Genomic DNA, 15,653 nt, shown 5'->3' with positions numbered 1-15,653 from the left:
TCTTTTAATAATTAATGTCGTTTTATTTATTACAACTGTGATCTTCATATTTGTCAATTAATCAATCACTCAAAGTAGTGTTGTCATTTTAATTTTCAAGTTTGTTTCCCAATACTTTTGTAACTGTCGAAAAAACTAGAAAGAGTCAACAATATCTAACTTGTTCTTCCTTTGGTAATGTTTGCTAAAAATGTATTTTCAGGATGTATTTCAATTGAACACGCCAGGAGGCGGTGGATGGGGCAGCGAAGCAGACCGGGTATTTGAAGACGAAGCAGACATGGTATCTTCACAAGAGAAGCAAAGCTCTCCTGCCAAATTTACAGAGAGGGGAAGTGTCTTTGAATATAGACAAGCTCAAGAATCTGTATGAACGACAACATTTCGAAAACTCACAAAAATATTAGAGTATCCTGTAACTTGATCACTATATACCAGCATTACCAAACTGTTTAACTCTACTATATTTTTGAATTTAAGAGAATACCGTTTATTTTTATAGGATATATTAGTGAAGCAATAAAGTTCAATAACCAATTAAATATTAAAAATGAATTTATTTGAATTGTAACCACTTTTTGTCTCATATATTGCTGAAACTGAAAATCAAATTGTATTCTCTTCAAAAAGAAACAAAAATAGGTATGTCATCTAGAATATTAGTGGCTATTAATTCATGGGAATATATTTTTCAAAGATTTATTCGCAGTTCCGAAAAATTATGAAGAATTACTAAATGCTAAGTTCGAAATTTTTCAGAAGAGCAAAAAGTAGTGAATTGAGTCTCTTAAATGATTACGGTAGACTACCAAAAGTGGCATAATATTGAAGTACGGTACCTAACTGAAAATAATGAGTACACTTATCCACAGACATGGTTTTTATTTCCCTTGCATTATTACCATAGGTAAGGAAAGTATTGCTTTCCAAAAAAAAATAAGGTACCCTAATTTCAAGTTTCTATACGTTTCAGGTCCCCTGAGTCCAAAAACATGATTTTTGGGTGTTGGTCTGTGTATGTGTGTATGTCTGTGAACACGATAACTCCATTCCTAATCAACCGATTGACTTGAAATTTTAAACTTAAGGTCCTTATACCATGAGGATTTGACAATAAGAAATTCAATAAAATTGAATTCAAAATGGCGGATAATTACTAAAAAACCATGTTTTTCACGGTTTTATCGAAAACGGCTCTAACGATTTTCTTAAAATTCATACCATGGATAGCTATTTATAAGCCCTATCAACTGACATGAGTCTCATTTCTGGGAAAATTGCAGGAGCTTCGTAATATTCTTGAGAAAAATGGCGGATAATCACTAAAAAACCATGTTTTTCACGGTTTTCATGAAAACAGCTCTAACGATTTTCTTCAAATTTATACCATGGATAGCTATTTATAAGCCCTATCAACAACCGACATGAGTCTCAATTCTGGGAAAATTGCAGGAGCTCCGTAATATTCTTGAGAAAAATGGCGGATAATTACTAAAAAAAATGTTTTTCATGATTTTCTCAAAAATGACTTTTTTTCAAATTCATACTCTGTATAGTTATCTATCAGTTCTATCAACTGGCATGAGTCTCCTTTCTGGGAAACTAATGGAGGTCCACCCCATCCTTGAGAAATGGACTTTGTAACCTCCTTCTCGTGTATGAGCTAGGTAGGTAGAGCAGTTCATAAAAAGAACACATATAGACGAGATATTTCATCTATAGAACAGCTGTTTTGACGACTTTCAAAAAAATCATCGAATTTCACAATTTACACAAAGGAAAAAGTACTCTGAAAACAATTATATATACACGCATATACAGAAGTCTGATCGTAGTTTCAAATATGTTGCCGCCAATCGTCATTATGTTATTCCCCTGAATTATTCTCGTTTAAGAATGGACTTACAGTTCAATGAGCAAGGAAAGTTGTGTGAGTGTACCACACCACATTTTTATTGTTTACAATCCTAATTCGAACCCTTTCAATTGTCAATATTACATATTCTTCAAAATGTGTCATTATTTCTCAATGACACAAAATGCAGTTGAACGTGTTGCACTTGAATTGTAGGCAATACTGCGTTATTATTTGGATATGAACTACAGTTGAGTCACCGTTTTTCTAAAAATATATTCTTCTTGTGATATCACTTTTTCAACTGTTAGGCCTACTATTGTGAATTATGTTCTCTCGACTGATATTCCACATCGCCAATATTTCAACAGCCAAATGATGATACAAATTGTGACTCAACACCATTTTGCAACAGAAATAAAATAAAACTGTGCTTTGCAACTTGGGTAAGGTAAGTTAGGTGCCGTAACTTATTCCATAAAAATCGACTATTATTTAGACCGGCATGCTCACATGCAGTGATCAGGATTCTTTTAGTTTTACTCAAACTGCAACAAAATTGACCTAATTTTAATAATTCACACTATTTGTTATTCGTTTTGTAGATGCCATTGAATAAAGATTTATGTGAAATTAGAATTTCAAAATTATTATTCGAAATTTTAAGATGCTCTTCAAAAGTAGTAAAAAATGTGTTCCATTGATATGGGAAGAACATTTTTGAATTATTCTGTCATAGGCTACAATAGCCAACTGTCAAGCTGAATAAAATCACTTTTTAAAATAGTTTATATTTCATGAGATCAATATCCATTTTGATATTGAAATTCCTCATTAAAAATTCTAAATTCATTATTCTTTATGTAAAAATAAGTTTTTTCCATATGTTATTGAATAATATAGTCTTTTGTATCGCTATACTAAAATCAGCTGTTAAATTGTCAACACAATTTCAGCTGTTTTGTAATGTAGTGTACACTTTCCGAATTCCGATCCGAGCATCCGACAGTGTCGTCTCTCTGTCAATGGCATGCGTTGTAAAAATCTAATAAATTTTATGTATTTTTCTAATATGTAGATAATTAGTGAATTTTTTTGTACGAATTATATAGCAGTTAAAACCCGTTTCACAGTTTATATTAGTAGAGCATGTAAGAGATTTTCAAATAAAATATTTTCTTATTCATTTGTTTCAACAGTTTTTTTTCTAATTGAGTGTTCAAATTGTTTTCTTTATTTTGATGTAAAACAAAATTAACCCTTTTATTTGATTCATGCTTTAATTGTGTTAGTTTTGAGAAATCAATCATCCCCCTCATTTGAAAGTATGATTACAAATTAATTCTTGATTTTTTACTGTACAGTTGTTCGAAAGTATCAGTAATTAGGCTAACTTAGTTTTTTGACTTAGAAGTCTACTTACCAAATTTTTTCATTATTGATTAAGAAAATTTGAATCGGGAATTAGATTATTCATATATAATATACACGGTAAGTACCTTTGGCTGATGTTCTAATTACTATTTATAATGCCAAGCGTTTGCCAATTTGTATTTATATGCTCAGATCCATTCTGTAACATTACCGTACAGATATAATGAAACTCATTTATTGATAAATTTATTCTACGTTTTTATGTTCTTATTCATATGGGAAATATACTACGGAACTATTACTTTACTACTCTTACCTACCGTATACAATAATTATTAATGAGGTGAGGTTATGAAAAAATGTAGGTAAGTAGAAAATTAATTTATTATGAATGAAAAAGAAACCAAATGCTAATTAACTTCAAATTTATCATGCAGAAATAAAAAAATCCATTTTATATTGAGCTTTGATAATATTGTCAACAAAAAGAAAACGTATGGTTTCTTTTAAAGTCTGTTTGGAACACTACAATTTTTGCTCTTTCTTTGCTCAATATTTTAAGTTAACACAAAATTAAAAATGTTTTTTTATATTTCAGAAATATGAAAGCCTAAACTGATTATTTGATTCCATATTTACATAAATAATGGATAACACCAATATTCTTCGGCACTTGAGAGAGAGGGAAATTAATGTGAGTATAGATTTTTTTTTCATTTTAAAATTTGGCCAACCTGTCTAGCAATAAACACAGTTATTAGTGTCACAATAAATAATGCTTCTACTCTAGTGTAAGAACTTTAGTCTTACTGACATACTCATCTATTTCTTGCTATATAGTCTTTATATAAATGTTTTTCTTTATTGCATCTATTCAGCAACCTTGCCTCCAGAAGAAGAGAGTGAATAATTGAAGTAGGATAAAAAAGGCTGATAAAATCCCTATGCTTTTGCTGACTCTGACTCACATGTTGTAGGCACTGTGCCAAATTTGGTTGATTTTCTTTTCAAGATTTTAATTGTTGTACCAGTGTTCAATAGAATCATTTTCATAGTCAATTTTGTATAGTCTCTTTTAATAAGGTAGACAATAAGTACCTATTTCAGATTATTAACAAGTATTTTTATCATAGTTCAGTATTCGAAGTGACTTTCTGACACAGTCAATCCAGATATCTGGTCATGAGAAAGGAGAGATGTATGAAGTAAGTATTTTGTATAATGATATAATATGATGAATAAGGGGTAAGAATTTGAATACCCCTGATCTTGTTCCAACCGACACCAAACAGTGTGTTAGAAAACCTTCGAATTCTAATTAAGTTTATCAAATTCGTTTTTTTATTCTTTGTTATGTTTTTTACAGGATTCAATTAATAGATCTTTACGGCGAAAATGGCATGTAAGCGACTCATTAATAAATAGATTAGGACATGAAAAAGATCTGGAAGGGCACGAAGGATGTGTAAATTGCCTTGAATGGAATTCTGAAGGACAGTAAGTTGAAATCATTGAAAATATCATTATAACTTCATAATCAAGCCATCTTCATCAATGTATTTTTTTCAGTAAGAATTTACAGAAATTCCATATTACATCCAAAGATATTGTTTTTTTTTTTCAATAAGTTGAACTCAAAAAATTGTCAATGCTTTGCCACATAGAATTGAAGACATTGCTACCCATGATCATTTAAAAGAAAGCCTTAAATATGGTCTCTTAAATATAAAATTGCCCATATGAAAATGAGGAATTTTTTGAAAAAATCTCAATTGAAGCTTAATGCTATACATATCCTAATATGTATTATCATCTATTCATTCATTCTTCATTATTTCCATTCATATTGAGTTGACGTTTCATACATCACTAGAGCTTTGCTCTATCAAGTGATTTCATGTGAAAATTGTATAATAAATAAATAATAAACTACTCATATAAATTTAATTTATTATGGCTCTCTATGTTAACATTAATATAAAATCTTTCTAGTATACTTGAATATACACTTGTATACTAGTGTACTTGTATACTTTCTAGTATACATCTGTGATATATAATATAACGGTGTGATCCTTGTCTATAATGATGTCTACGTTATAATGGCAGTGGAGAAAGATAGGAGAAGAGCGTTGCCGATTCTCTACCTTGACACAGCCTTCTATAGAGGATAGCTGATACCGGTATATCTATTGTATTTTTTGCTGTTCATTCTTATTTCAACTAATTATATTTTATTCGTCAAAAAAGTTGTTTTTTTTCAATGATGAAATACGGTACCGGTAATAAATTTTGATATTGAATATTTTGTTAACTAATTATACTTCTACATTGTTGTAAAACAATCTTGCAGCGTTGCGGAGCTGGAAAATGATAGCTCTATCTGCTTTGTTGAATGATAGACCAGGATAGCAACACCAATGTTGAACAAATACTGCCATTACAACGTTAACCTCACTATCGTGGATAGAGAGCTTGCGTTGCAGCCTAGAGATCCTGGGTTCATACCCGGATGGGCATGTTAAATTGTAGGTCCCGGCTGAAGTATGAAAGTCGTGAGGCCCAATGACGGCTTGAACTATATATTCAGGTGAGGTGGGACCTTCCCGCAAGGGTATTTGTATCACTATAGGCCTATTGGTCACAATAAGGTTCCAATCCAAACATTATTCAAATTATACACTGTCATTTGTATTGTATTACAGGGTGAGAATGGCTAGCTTCTCTCCAGACCTTTAAACTTGTAACTCAACAATATCTTTTTCAGGATATTAGCGTCAGCATCTGATGATTTTCAAGTGATACTCTGGAACCCTTTCACGTATAAGAAACTCCAAACCATTGAAACCGGACATCATGGCAATATATTTTCTGTGAAGGTTAGTTGATCAAACCATCAGACGTTCACTACTTTATTTAAATTATCATTAGGGTAACCGTCCACTGGAACCGTATTCAACCGATCCGTTCGGCCGTTGGATCGGACGAATCTGCCGGCCACATTTATATTTAGTAACTCATATTTCATTCAGACAGTTTACCTCAATGACATAACCAAGCAATTCTAATAATTCGATTAAGGCTCATGATGCTTATGGCCCTGGGGTCATATGAACCATCTACGTTGAACGCGAAACAAAGATTACTAACTTGTTGATATGGTCGCATTCATTCTAATGCCTAGTTCATATGTTGACCCAGTCGCTGGCCCGGTAAGCTGCAATGTGACCAGTGCCCAATCAATGCCAGCGGTAGCCAGCGTTGGCAAACCAAGCATCCACACACACTTGCGCTGGTCGTCATCGGGCCAACATGTGGATGCGGCATAATGTGTTACACTCCAGGCTTAGACGATCAGTTATCTCTGTTTAAACTGAGGTGGTGCATAAGGGCCTTTGACATTTCAAGACTAGATTCAATGATGATTCAATGATTTTATTACAGCCAGAAAATACATACAGTACAGTAGGCCATGTCTTTACAATAAAATTTCTAACAGAATTACAATAAAAATACATCAATAAAGATAATAGACAACATGCAGTACAAGAGCAGGCTTCAAAACTATTCGGTTTTTCACAAAAAAAATATCAATAAACAATTACTAAACTTCAATTCTATCACAGTTTATACAGCCTATTCTAATTTTATCCTATACCTACTTTTAAAATAAATCGTGGACAAACTAAAACCATAGAAACTATTATCACAGTCAATTTACTTAGATTCGAGAAGAAAGTGTACAGTGTACATTATCTAGGCAATTCTATAGTAGTAGTTATGTGAACAGTAGACCTCGCGCACTGTAACTTCGGGGATGAGGTATTTTGATTTATGCAGTTATAAACCACAGCTTCCTCTTATACCGTCTACTGATCAACCCGAGTTGAAAGCAGAGAAAGGTGGAGAGAAAATGCCAAGGTACATTGAGTTATTAATTGCATGCAATTATACTACTAATACAAGTAATACATTATACTGATACTACATTATTTTACAGTTTTGAGTACTAAGTAGAAGGAATTTTGCTATCAATTCGGATCTTGATCTTTCTTAATTCAAAATTAATAATTGTTTCAAGGGTTTATGTTTTGTTTCAATGTGGAAATTAGTGAAGAATTGAAAAGTCGCATATAACCTTTATTTGGACAATTTATTTTATGAAATTGGGATGAAAAGAAGTTTTGGACTGTAGTCTGTTTCTTCGTCCTTAAGTTGAGTCTAAATGATAATTATATGAATCAGTTCAAATTATGTTTTTTGAATCTCCATTGATGTTTTTATCTTCTTTTTTTATTGTGGATAATGTCCACATTAGCGTCCTTCTTGTGCCTGGGATGCTATTCCATGTATTCATATTATGTTATTTGAAACAAAACGTTATGTGAGTATCATCAATTGGAAATAAGTGTTAAAATAATGTTTTTCTATGTTCCAGTTTCTGCCATACTCGAACGATAGGATACTAGTGACGGGAGCGGGTGATTGCCAGCTGCTAGTTCACGATGTGAATGAGCGCGGTCCAATCAGCATCTGCACATGTCCCATGGGTCGAGTCAAGCGGCTGGCCACCTCTCCCAATGTGCCACACATCTTCTGGAGTGCAGCCGAGGATGGCGTCATCAGGTAAACTCACTTCAAATCAATAATATATTACCGCAGGTGTTCACGGTGTAAGCATGTTATTTCCGAGACGGGTTGACATCCACTCCATCAAGATCTTTGTTGATCAAGTCTGAAAATTTTGTAATAGTTGAGTCAAAACAACCTCTAACGTGGAGGGATATGCAGAACACAGAGAGATGGAGGGAGTTAGAGAACAAGTTCAGCCAATTAGAGTGATGAATAGTCAAGAGAAGCGCGGTTGCCAAGTTGACGATCAGGCTCAGTCAATGCTGTAATTTCAGAGGGAAAACTAGGTATGCGTATCATGAGGTTTTGAACACTCACTAAAAGCCACAGAACGCTATCCGTTCTATTACGGCAATGTCGCCGCCGCTGTATCCCTATTTATCTCTGCTCCGTATATTCCTTCAAGTTGGAAGTTCTTTCAGTTCGACTATTGTGGATCATGTGACTTCTTTCGTCCTTAGCTTTTTGACCTCCAGGGCTCTTTGCATGAGGAAATACAAGCTAATATTTTAGTAATTTCCTATCTTATAACTAGCTGACTACTAATATTAATAGTTTGTATTCTTTCATGTAATAGACCACGGATTGATAATGTTATCAGTAGAATAAAATCATGAATGAATTGTAGACGAATGATTGAATTGTAGCAAGCCATTTTTGGACAAAAGGAAGAATGTATACGTTTTGAGAACACGGTAGATTGTTCCAAGTGGTAAAATGTTTCCAATCACAATTTACCGGTAAAAAGTTCCTCGTCCTATTGAACCATTTTGATAGTAAATGTTCCAAAATCGAGTTACCGGTTAATAAATCCTCCATCCATGATAATCATACTTATTATAAGCTCTCAAATTCATATCCTGTGCCTTCTTCTAGAGGATTTCCTACAGACATCCGTTTGAAAGTCGGCTGAAGAAAATTACTTTCAAAGAATGCACCTTGCACTGTTACCGCGGTGCATTCACAATCTACCACATCAAAAAGCTCTAATTGGAAGATATGATGAACCGTCAGCACATGCGCAGATAGCTTGTTGGTTACCATAGCATAGCCACACAATACTCTTATTGTTGGTTATGTACGAAATAATGTTAGATAAAAAATATTTTAGATTGATGAAGTGTAAGAAGTTCACACTTCTCTAGAAGGTAGTTTGAAAAGCAGGCTTTGTTAATTTACGTGGCTAGTAAACGACTTACTTAGGTTGAAATTTATTTAAAAAGTGCGCGCCAAAAGCTTGAACCAACGATTTTGAAGTAGCGTTTCATGGGAAAATGTAGTTTTGCACCAGTTGCGTGACAAGGAACAATGGGCACGGTCTGTGAACACGAAAAAGTGGTAAATTGTTCTAATTCCAGTGGTAAACTGTTCAATCACTTGACTAATGCAAAATGTTCCCATGGAACGCCATTTCAAAACCGTTGGTTCAAGCTTTTGGCGCGCACTTATGAAGTTTATTTACACCAAAATGTGTCGTTTACCAGTTGCGTAAATGAACAAAACCTGCTTTACAAACTTACCGTCTAGAAAAGTGTGCAATTCTTTCATTCCATTACTCTCAAATTTTCTGTATAGAAAAATTCATTTAACGAATGGTTATCAAACATCATTTTGTTGGTTATGTATTCTATGGTAAACAAACAAGCTATCAGTGCATGCGCAGAGAAGCAAGCAGACTACAATTCAATCGACCAATGAGAGCTCTGATAATTTGAACTGTCACATTTTACTAGGCTTCGACTGTGGAGCAGGAACTTGGTACTGGAACTAGTTTCTGGTACAGAATCTGTCAAAATTCTTCCCACGTTCACCTGTAATGAGTATAGTAACATTCCATGGGACGCGGAACTTTTTACCTGGTAAATTGTGAATCGGACAATTCACCACATTCCATGTTCCCAGAACGGGCTCAATCTTCCACTGGAATTGGAACAATTCACAATTTATCGTGTTCCAGAACGTGACCAATCAATACTCAGTGCTTAATTCCGAGTATGTAGTAGAGTAGTGTAGTATATTATATCATGAATATTCTTAATTTGGTATTGTTACTAACAATGTCAGATAGAGAATTGAATTGAATGGTGAATGGTTTGCAGACAATACGACGTGCGTAGCCCGCACTACTGCAGCGAGGGCGAGCCGAATGTGTTGGTATACCTGCGGAGTCACCTGGGAGCCAGCGCCGAGGCGAAGTGCGTCGCCATCAACCCGTGTCGCTCCGAGCTGATGGCGGTTGGTGCCAACGACCCCTATGTCAGGCTCTACGACCGGCGCATGATCAAACTCACTTGCATGCGGGTAAGCTAACCTCCTATCAATTCTTTGTAAAATTTTCCATTCTTATCCTTCCTTTCTTAATTTAAAAAGAATGGTACTGATGTAAATAATATTGCTAGATAGAATAAAATAGAATTGGTAGATAGATAGATAGCCTGCTATAGATTTGGGCATTACGGTGGTGAGTACTTTTTCATATCAGGATAGTTTACGCTACGTCTGGATTTGACGTCATCGTTCAACGAATACTAATCTATCGAGATGTATATTGATTATATCGATGTATCGATTTGTTCGATTTCATTATCACAATTAACAATCAATAGTCTATAACTTATGTTTCTGTATGTATAAGCTTATTAGCTATCTATAACCGCGTTAATAATGCTATTCACTAATACTTTACAAGAATTTGAAGACAAATTAAGGGCACACGAAGTGGAAATAACATGCAAATATAATCAGCTTCAATCTGAACTAACTTTCCATGTGTATAAGTTATGTTCAATCTAATAGAATCTATAAGAATTGAGTTATTAACATTTTGTCAAAAACTTTGGTGTAAACGCAGCTTTAGTCTCTCTAGATTATAGTTCTATATTAACATATGGTACGTATTCATGTCCCATGAATGAAATTTAAACATTAATTGTGAAAAATCTAGAAGGAAAATTGAAATTTCGGCTTCGAGGTGCAAGAGATTGATACTTTTAGAATCTATGTGCAAAATTTGGAGATCTAAATCATTCCCGTTTTCCCGGTACATGCAATCCACAAGTTGACATGTTTTGATGCGAACAAACACAACCCTACTCTCTCTTATTATATAGATAAGGATTATTTCTCACTCATATTAAAAGATGACATGGTTGAAAGTTTTGTCTTTCGAATATGATTTTTCCATTCAAATTTTTCGATTAATCTCATTTGATATTATGTTTGATGTATCAGGTTGAGTTGTTTGCTACCTTGTAATTCTGGTGACATTTGTTTCAGACTCCCACTGTTCCCCAGAATCCTCCTCCCCCTAGAAACGGTGAAATAACAGGAAGCAGTCGGTTTACTATACTAACTGATGTAGTGATGGAGGTTGCTAACAACCTTTCAGCCGGCTGTGTGCAATACTTTGTACCAGGTAAGCATTTCTAATAAAATTCCTACTAACTGTTACACCATTTTACTGACTCAATTCCACCGGTGATCTTCATTTGTCAATTTCTATTCACTCACGTACTATTGACATGGTGAAGTGGTACACTGGGCTAAAGTGTACGTCCAGTGCCAAAATACCTGTCATCAAATTTTTGGTTGGGATCGATTTAGTATGTCATTTTGAATACAAAATCACAAGAAATAAACGGCGGTCACTCATCATAAATTTAAAAAAATATATATTAGGTTAGGAAAGCTAAGGTTAGGAAAAGCTTAGGTTTAGAAAAGCGGCGGTCACTCATAAATTGAAAAAAAAATAATTTAACACCTCCAATATATTAGGTTAGGAAAGCTAAGGTTAGGAAAAGCTTAGGTTTAGAAAAGCGGCGGTCTCTCATCATAAATTGAAAAAAAAATAATTTAACACCTCCAATATATTAGGTTAGGAAAGCTAAGGTTAGGAAAAGCTCAGGTTAAGAAAAGCTTTAGGTTAGAAAAGTTTTGGTTAGGAAAGCTTAGGTTAGGAAAACTTATATTATGAGTATCAGGATTTGATGATTTCGATAGTCAAAATGGCTGCTACTTATAGGTTAAATGCCTGTAAAATTGTGCTACTTTGAACTTAGTTTATTTTAAAAACATCAGTTACCACCGTTTAATTTTTGTGATTTTTTGCTCAAAATAATATACTAAATCGATCCCAAGCAAAAATTTGATGACAGGTATTTTGGCACCACTGGACGTACACTTACACCCATTACTGTCTAAACGTCGCCACTTTATCAAATGAAAATTCGCTCTATTCTATTTTTTCATCTTCATTTCCACATTGTTAGCTGGTTTCTACATTTTTAGGGCCGGTTTCCGTGCTTGGGATTTACCTAAGTTCTAGACTTTAGACAGCTGGAGTCGGAAAATTGGCTTTCCGAAACGGGGCGTAGCCGTAGTCATAGTCAAAGTCTCGTTTAAATTAAATTTCGAAAAACTATAGAATTGAACACAAAATAAAATATGGAGAAAATAGTGTAAAGTTTCAGCTATTTTGAATTTCTAGGAATGTTTAATTTCGTCAAGGAAAAATGTTTCCAATTATTATAGAAATGAGAAAATGAAGATTAATTTTACTGCAACTTTTCACTGCGACTACGCTCCGTTTTGGAAATACAATTTTCTGACTCCAGTTGTTTAAAGTCTAGAACTTAGCTAAATCCCGAGCTCGGAAACCGGCCTTTAATGTGATATTATTATTACCTTGATTGTGGAAACATTCACACCAAAGATTTTATCAAACATACACATTTGAACATTGCAGTAAGTATAATAGAGTCTTGAATCTATAAAACTACAAATTCCATATTTAGTGGCTCCGACACAAACATAAATAAGTGATGCCACTGTGTGCTTGTTAAAAATAACAAAGTAAGGAAAAATATAACATTGAATATTAGTACTAATTTGAATAGGTATGACGATACAAATAGGTAAAAAAGCACTTAAAAACTTACATTATTTTCGGTGACTGCGTCACCTTTGTCAACGGTTGTAGAACTTCAGATTTTTGTAGAACTACAACAACCGTTGAAAAAGTTGACGCAGTCACCGAAAATATTTCGGAAATAATGTTTCTAATAAGTAAATAAGAAAATAATAAGTTTCTAAGTGATTTTTTACCTATTTGTATCGTCTTACCTATTTAAATTAGTATAACAAGACTGTAAAGTGTTTTCTGTTATATTCTACATTGAATATTAAGGTATATATACATTAGTGAATTTGTATCTTTGGTATTCAAATTATTTATTAGGGAGTGATTTTAAGTTTGAAGGAGAACTATCTTAAAGGAGACGGGAGAATCGATAGCACATCGCTTGTTTAATCGGTGTGATTAGGCGGTTCTGCTTATGAATATAACTACTTATTAATACTTAATGTATTCATCTTCTTCTTATGCAATCCATTATCACCATCTAAAATTGTTGTTCTGAGAGTTGAAATTTTTTCTGTATTTTTTCGCAGGTCATCTTCCTATAAGAAATCAGTATCACAAAACTAAATGTATGCCAGCTACGTATGTGACGTTTGGGCCAGATGGTACCGATTTACTTGTCAACTTGGGTGGAGAGCAGATTTATTTATACGACATTTCGCAGAATAGCTCACCCAAGTCATTCAACCTACCAAAGTATGCCTTACCTGAAGGTAAGTTATCATAATAATGTCATTTCTTGTCAGAGGTCGACATTCATCATGTTAAGTTATATTTTCCGTTGTAAATCTCCTAAAAAGTTTGAAAAAATGTCGAAATGATCAATTATTTTCAATAAAAATTGTTGAATGTCATTATGTGAAAGGATTCAGAATTTTCCTATATATTTGATATCTATTTAATACATCTTACATTGCCAGGTCTGACAAGACCTATGGCAAATACTGGTAATAATAAACAAAATAATAACACTTCTATGATAAAAGAAATGATTACAATAATTTTACATAATAAAACATATTTGTGAAAACTCATGCTTAAAATGAAAATGATGGGTTATATGAATGAATTCAATCTGCAGAATAACAGGGAAGTGGAAAATATGAGAGGAACAAGTGGGAGAATATTAAGGCTAGGTGAGGGGTAAGGAAGTAGAATATAGAGGATTATGTATATAAAGGAGCCCGGACTTTCGGTGGAGTTTTACCACTCCAGCACCTCGGGTTGTTGGGAAGTTTAATGCGTTTGAGAGGCTAAAGATTTAAGAAAATAGATAAATGAATTTAATAAATGAATAGAAATGAATTTAATAAATGAATAGGAATAAGAGTGAGAATATTCAAGTGAATAATAGTGAATGAAACGCAAAGAAATGGAATATTAGAATTGGAGCAAATAGGACAATAGCTTAGTCACCATCCAGTAGATATTTGAAAAGATTCCTCTTGAAGTAAGCCAATGAATTGAATTTAATCATTTATTCATTCAGAATTACACAACTTACAGAAAAGTACCAAAGGCTTACACTCAGAACAGTTCCAATTCTAATTTTTACAACAGTCCAAATGTAGGTTATGTGTCACTTCAACATTCTTCAGTTACACACTCAATTTACAATTCACTTCAAGAGGATTCAACCTTGAGGTGACATCTTAAGGTGCGTACAGGTATACGTGCTGCGAACATGAGCAATTCACTTTTAATCAGCTGATGTCAAGCTTTTTTATAACTGTATCTTACCTTTTCTGTAAAAATACAGCTGATTAAAAGTGAATTGCTCATGTTAGCGGCGCGTATATCTGTACGCACCTTTATGTTTCATTTTCGATATGCAATAATTGTGAAAATGTAAAGTGGAAAATGTACCACATTTCCAATGTGTTGTGAAATGTATCACAAAATGGAAAAGTACCACAACATTACTCACAACACAACTGTAAGGTCAAAATTTAAAGGTTGTCGATGTTTGTCATTGCTTCCAAACCCCAAACTAGATAAACAAATATGAACTGAAAGTGAGTAAATTACTGAATTAGATTATAACTTGAAATGAAGATTCCAATACTGTGTTTCGAAATTCAGCTTATAAAAGAAGTCTTCGAGGTATCGATTGGTTTAGTCTATTGAATTGCATCAATGAGAAAATGAGCTCAAAAAATGTATCAAGATATATTATTTACTCAATTTATAGAATAAATGATTTTATGAATAACTAGGTATAATTGAATCAATAAATGAATAAGACACTACTCGAACAAATGGAGTAAGAACAGTGTTACTATTTTATAGTTCATTCTAAAAATCGTGCATGAGTTTATTATGTCCACGTTTGTTTCCTTTTAATCATTTAAAATCAGCATTTCCTTCGTCGCACAGTGCAGCCTAACATTTTCTAATTGATCCCATTAGTTAGTCCAGTCCAGTGGCGTATTCTCAAGGCTAGCTAGGCAAGCTGCGGAACCCAACTAGTTTCAAGAAATAATTATTATCTTCCATATATTATTCAGAGAACGTTTTTTTAGAAAGTTTCGTAAAAACAGTAGTGGCTTCATGTTTCAACTCAAATTTAGCGTGTGTGATGCGGCGCGATGAGGCCGTATACGCAAAGCTGAGCGCTAGTCTATCGGCCTATTGTTTCACAATGTTATTCTCAAAGGAGGAGGGGTGGTGAGTGAGTAGGTTCCTTTTGCATTGCAGTGAATCGGTGACTTCACCCGAATATCGGCGATAACAGCCGACTGAAGCCGATGCGAGTTGAGTGCAGGCTTGAAATGTTATTGTTTGAGGTTGTATTTTGTTTTTACAGTTTTTGTTCGATCTGTTGAAGCTTATTGCTTTTACAAGTTTTTTTTTCAGTAGCAGGTAACCCGTGCT

At 33.7% G+C, this 15,653-nt stretch overlaps 2 protein-coding genes across 7 annotated transcripts in view; both read left to right on the top strand.

Moving 5' to 3' along the window:
• Window positions 1–551, top strand: part of LOC111051878 (5-oxoprolinase) — a 48,517-nt gene extending 47,966 nt beyond the window's left edge. Inside the window, 1 exon segment of the mRNA XM_039433045.1 lies at window positions 203–551. Coding sequence (XP_039288979.1) covers window positions 203–373 — 171 coding nt within the window. The 3' untranslated portion in view covers window positions 374–551.
• A 2,310-nt stretch (window positions 552–2,861) lies between these two features.
• The window catches only part of LOC111051877 (WD and tetratricopeptide repeats protein 1-like), a 28,790-nt gene continuing 15,998 nt past the window's right edge, over window positions 2,862–15,653 (top strand). For 5 of the 6 annotated variants that reach the window (XR_005571850.1, XM_039433043.1, XM_039433041.1 and 2 more), the window contains exons 1-8: window positions 2,862–3,346; window positions 3,828–3,923; window positions 4,596–4,726; window positions 5,997–6,108; window positions 7,668–7,855; window positions 9,961–10,162; window positions 11,138–11,276; window positions 13,310–13,492. Coding sequence is in view for 5 of the 6 variants with exons in the window: in XM_039433043.1 (XP_039288977.1) it covers window positions 3,876–3,923; window positions 4,596–4,726; window positions 5,997–6,108; window positions 7,668–7,855; window positions 9,961–10,162; window positions 11,138–11,276; window positions 13,310–13,492 (1,003 nt within the window). In the remaining variant the exon portion in view is untranslated. The remainder of the gene's footprint in view (window positions 3,347–3,827; window positions 3,924–4,595; window positions 4,727–5,996; window positions 6,109–7,667; window positions 7,856–9,960; window positions 10,163–11,137; window positions 11,277–13,309; window positions 13,493–15,653) is intronic. The other variant, XM_039433040.1, reaches the window with a different exon arrangement.

Source organism: Nilaparvata lugens, chromosome 7 (assembly GCF_014356525.2).
Source record: "Nilaparvata lugens isolate BPH chromosome 7, ASM1435652v1, whole genome shotgun sequence".
NCBI lineage: Eukaryota > Metazoa > Arthropoda > Insecta > Hemiptera > Delphacidae > Nilaparvata > Nilaparvata lugens.
The sequence above is the reverse complement of the archived record's forward strand: the minus strand, read 5'-3'. Positions and strand labels throughout refer to the sequence as shown.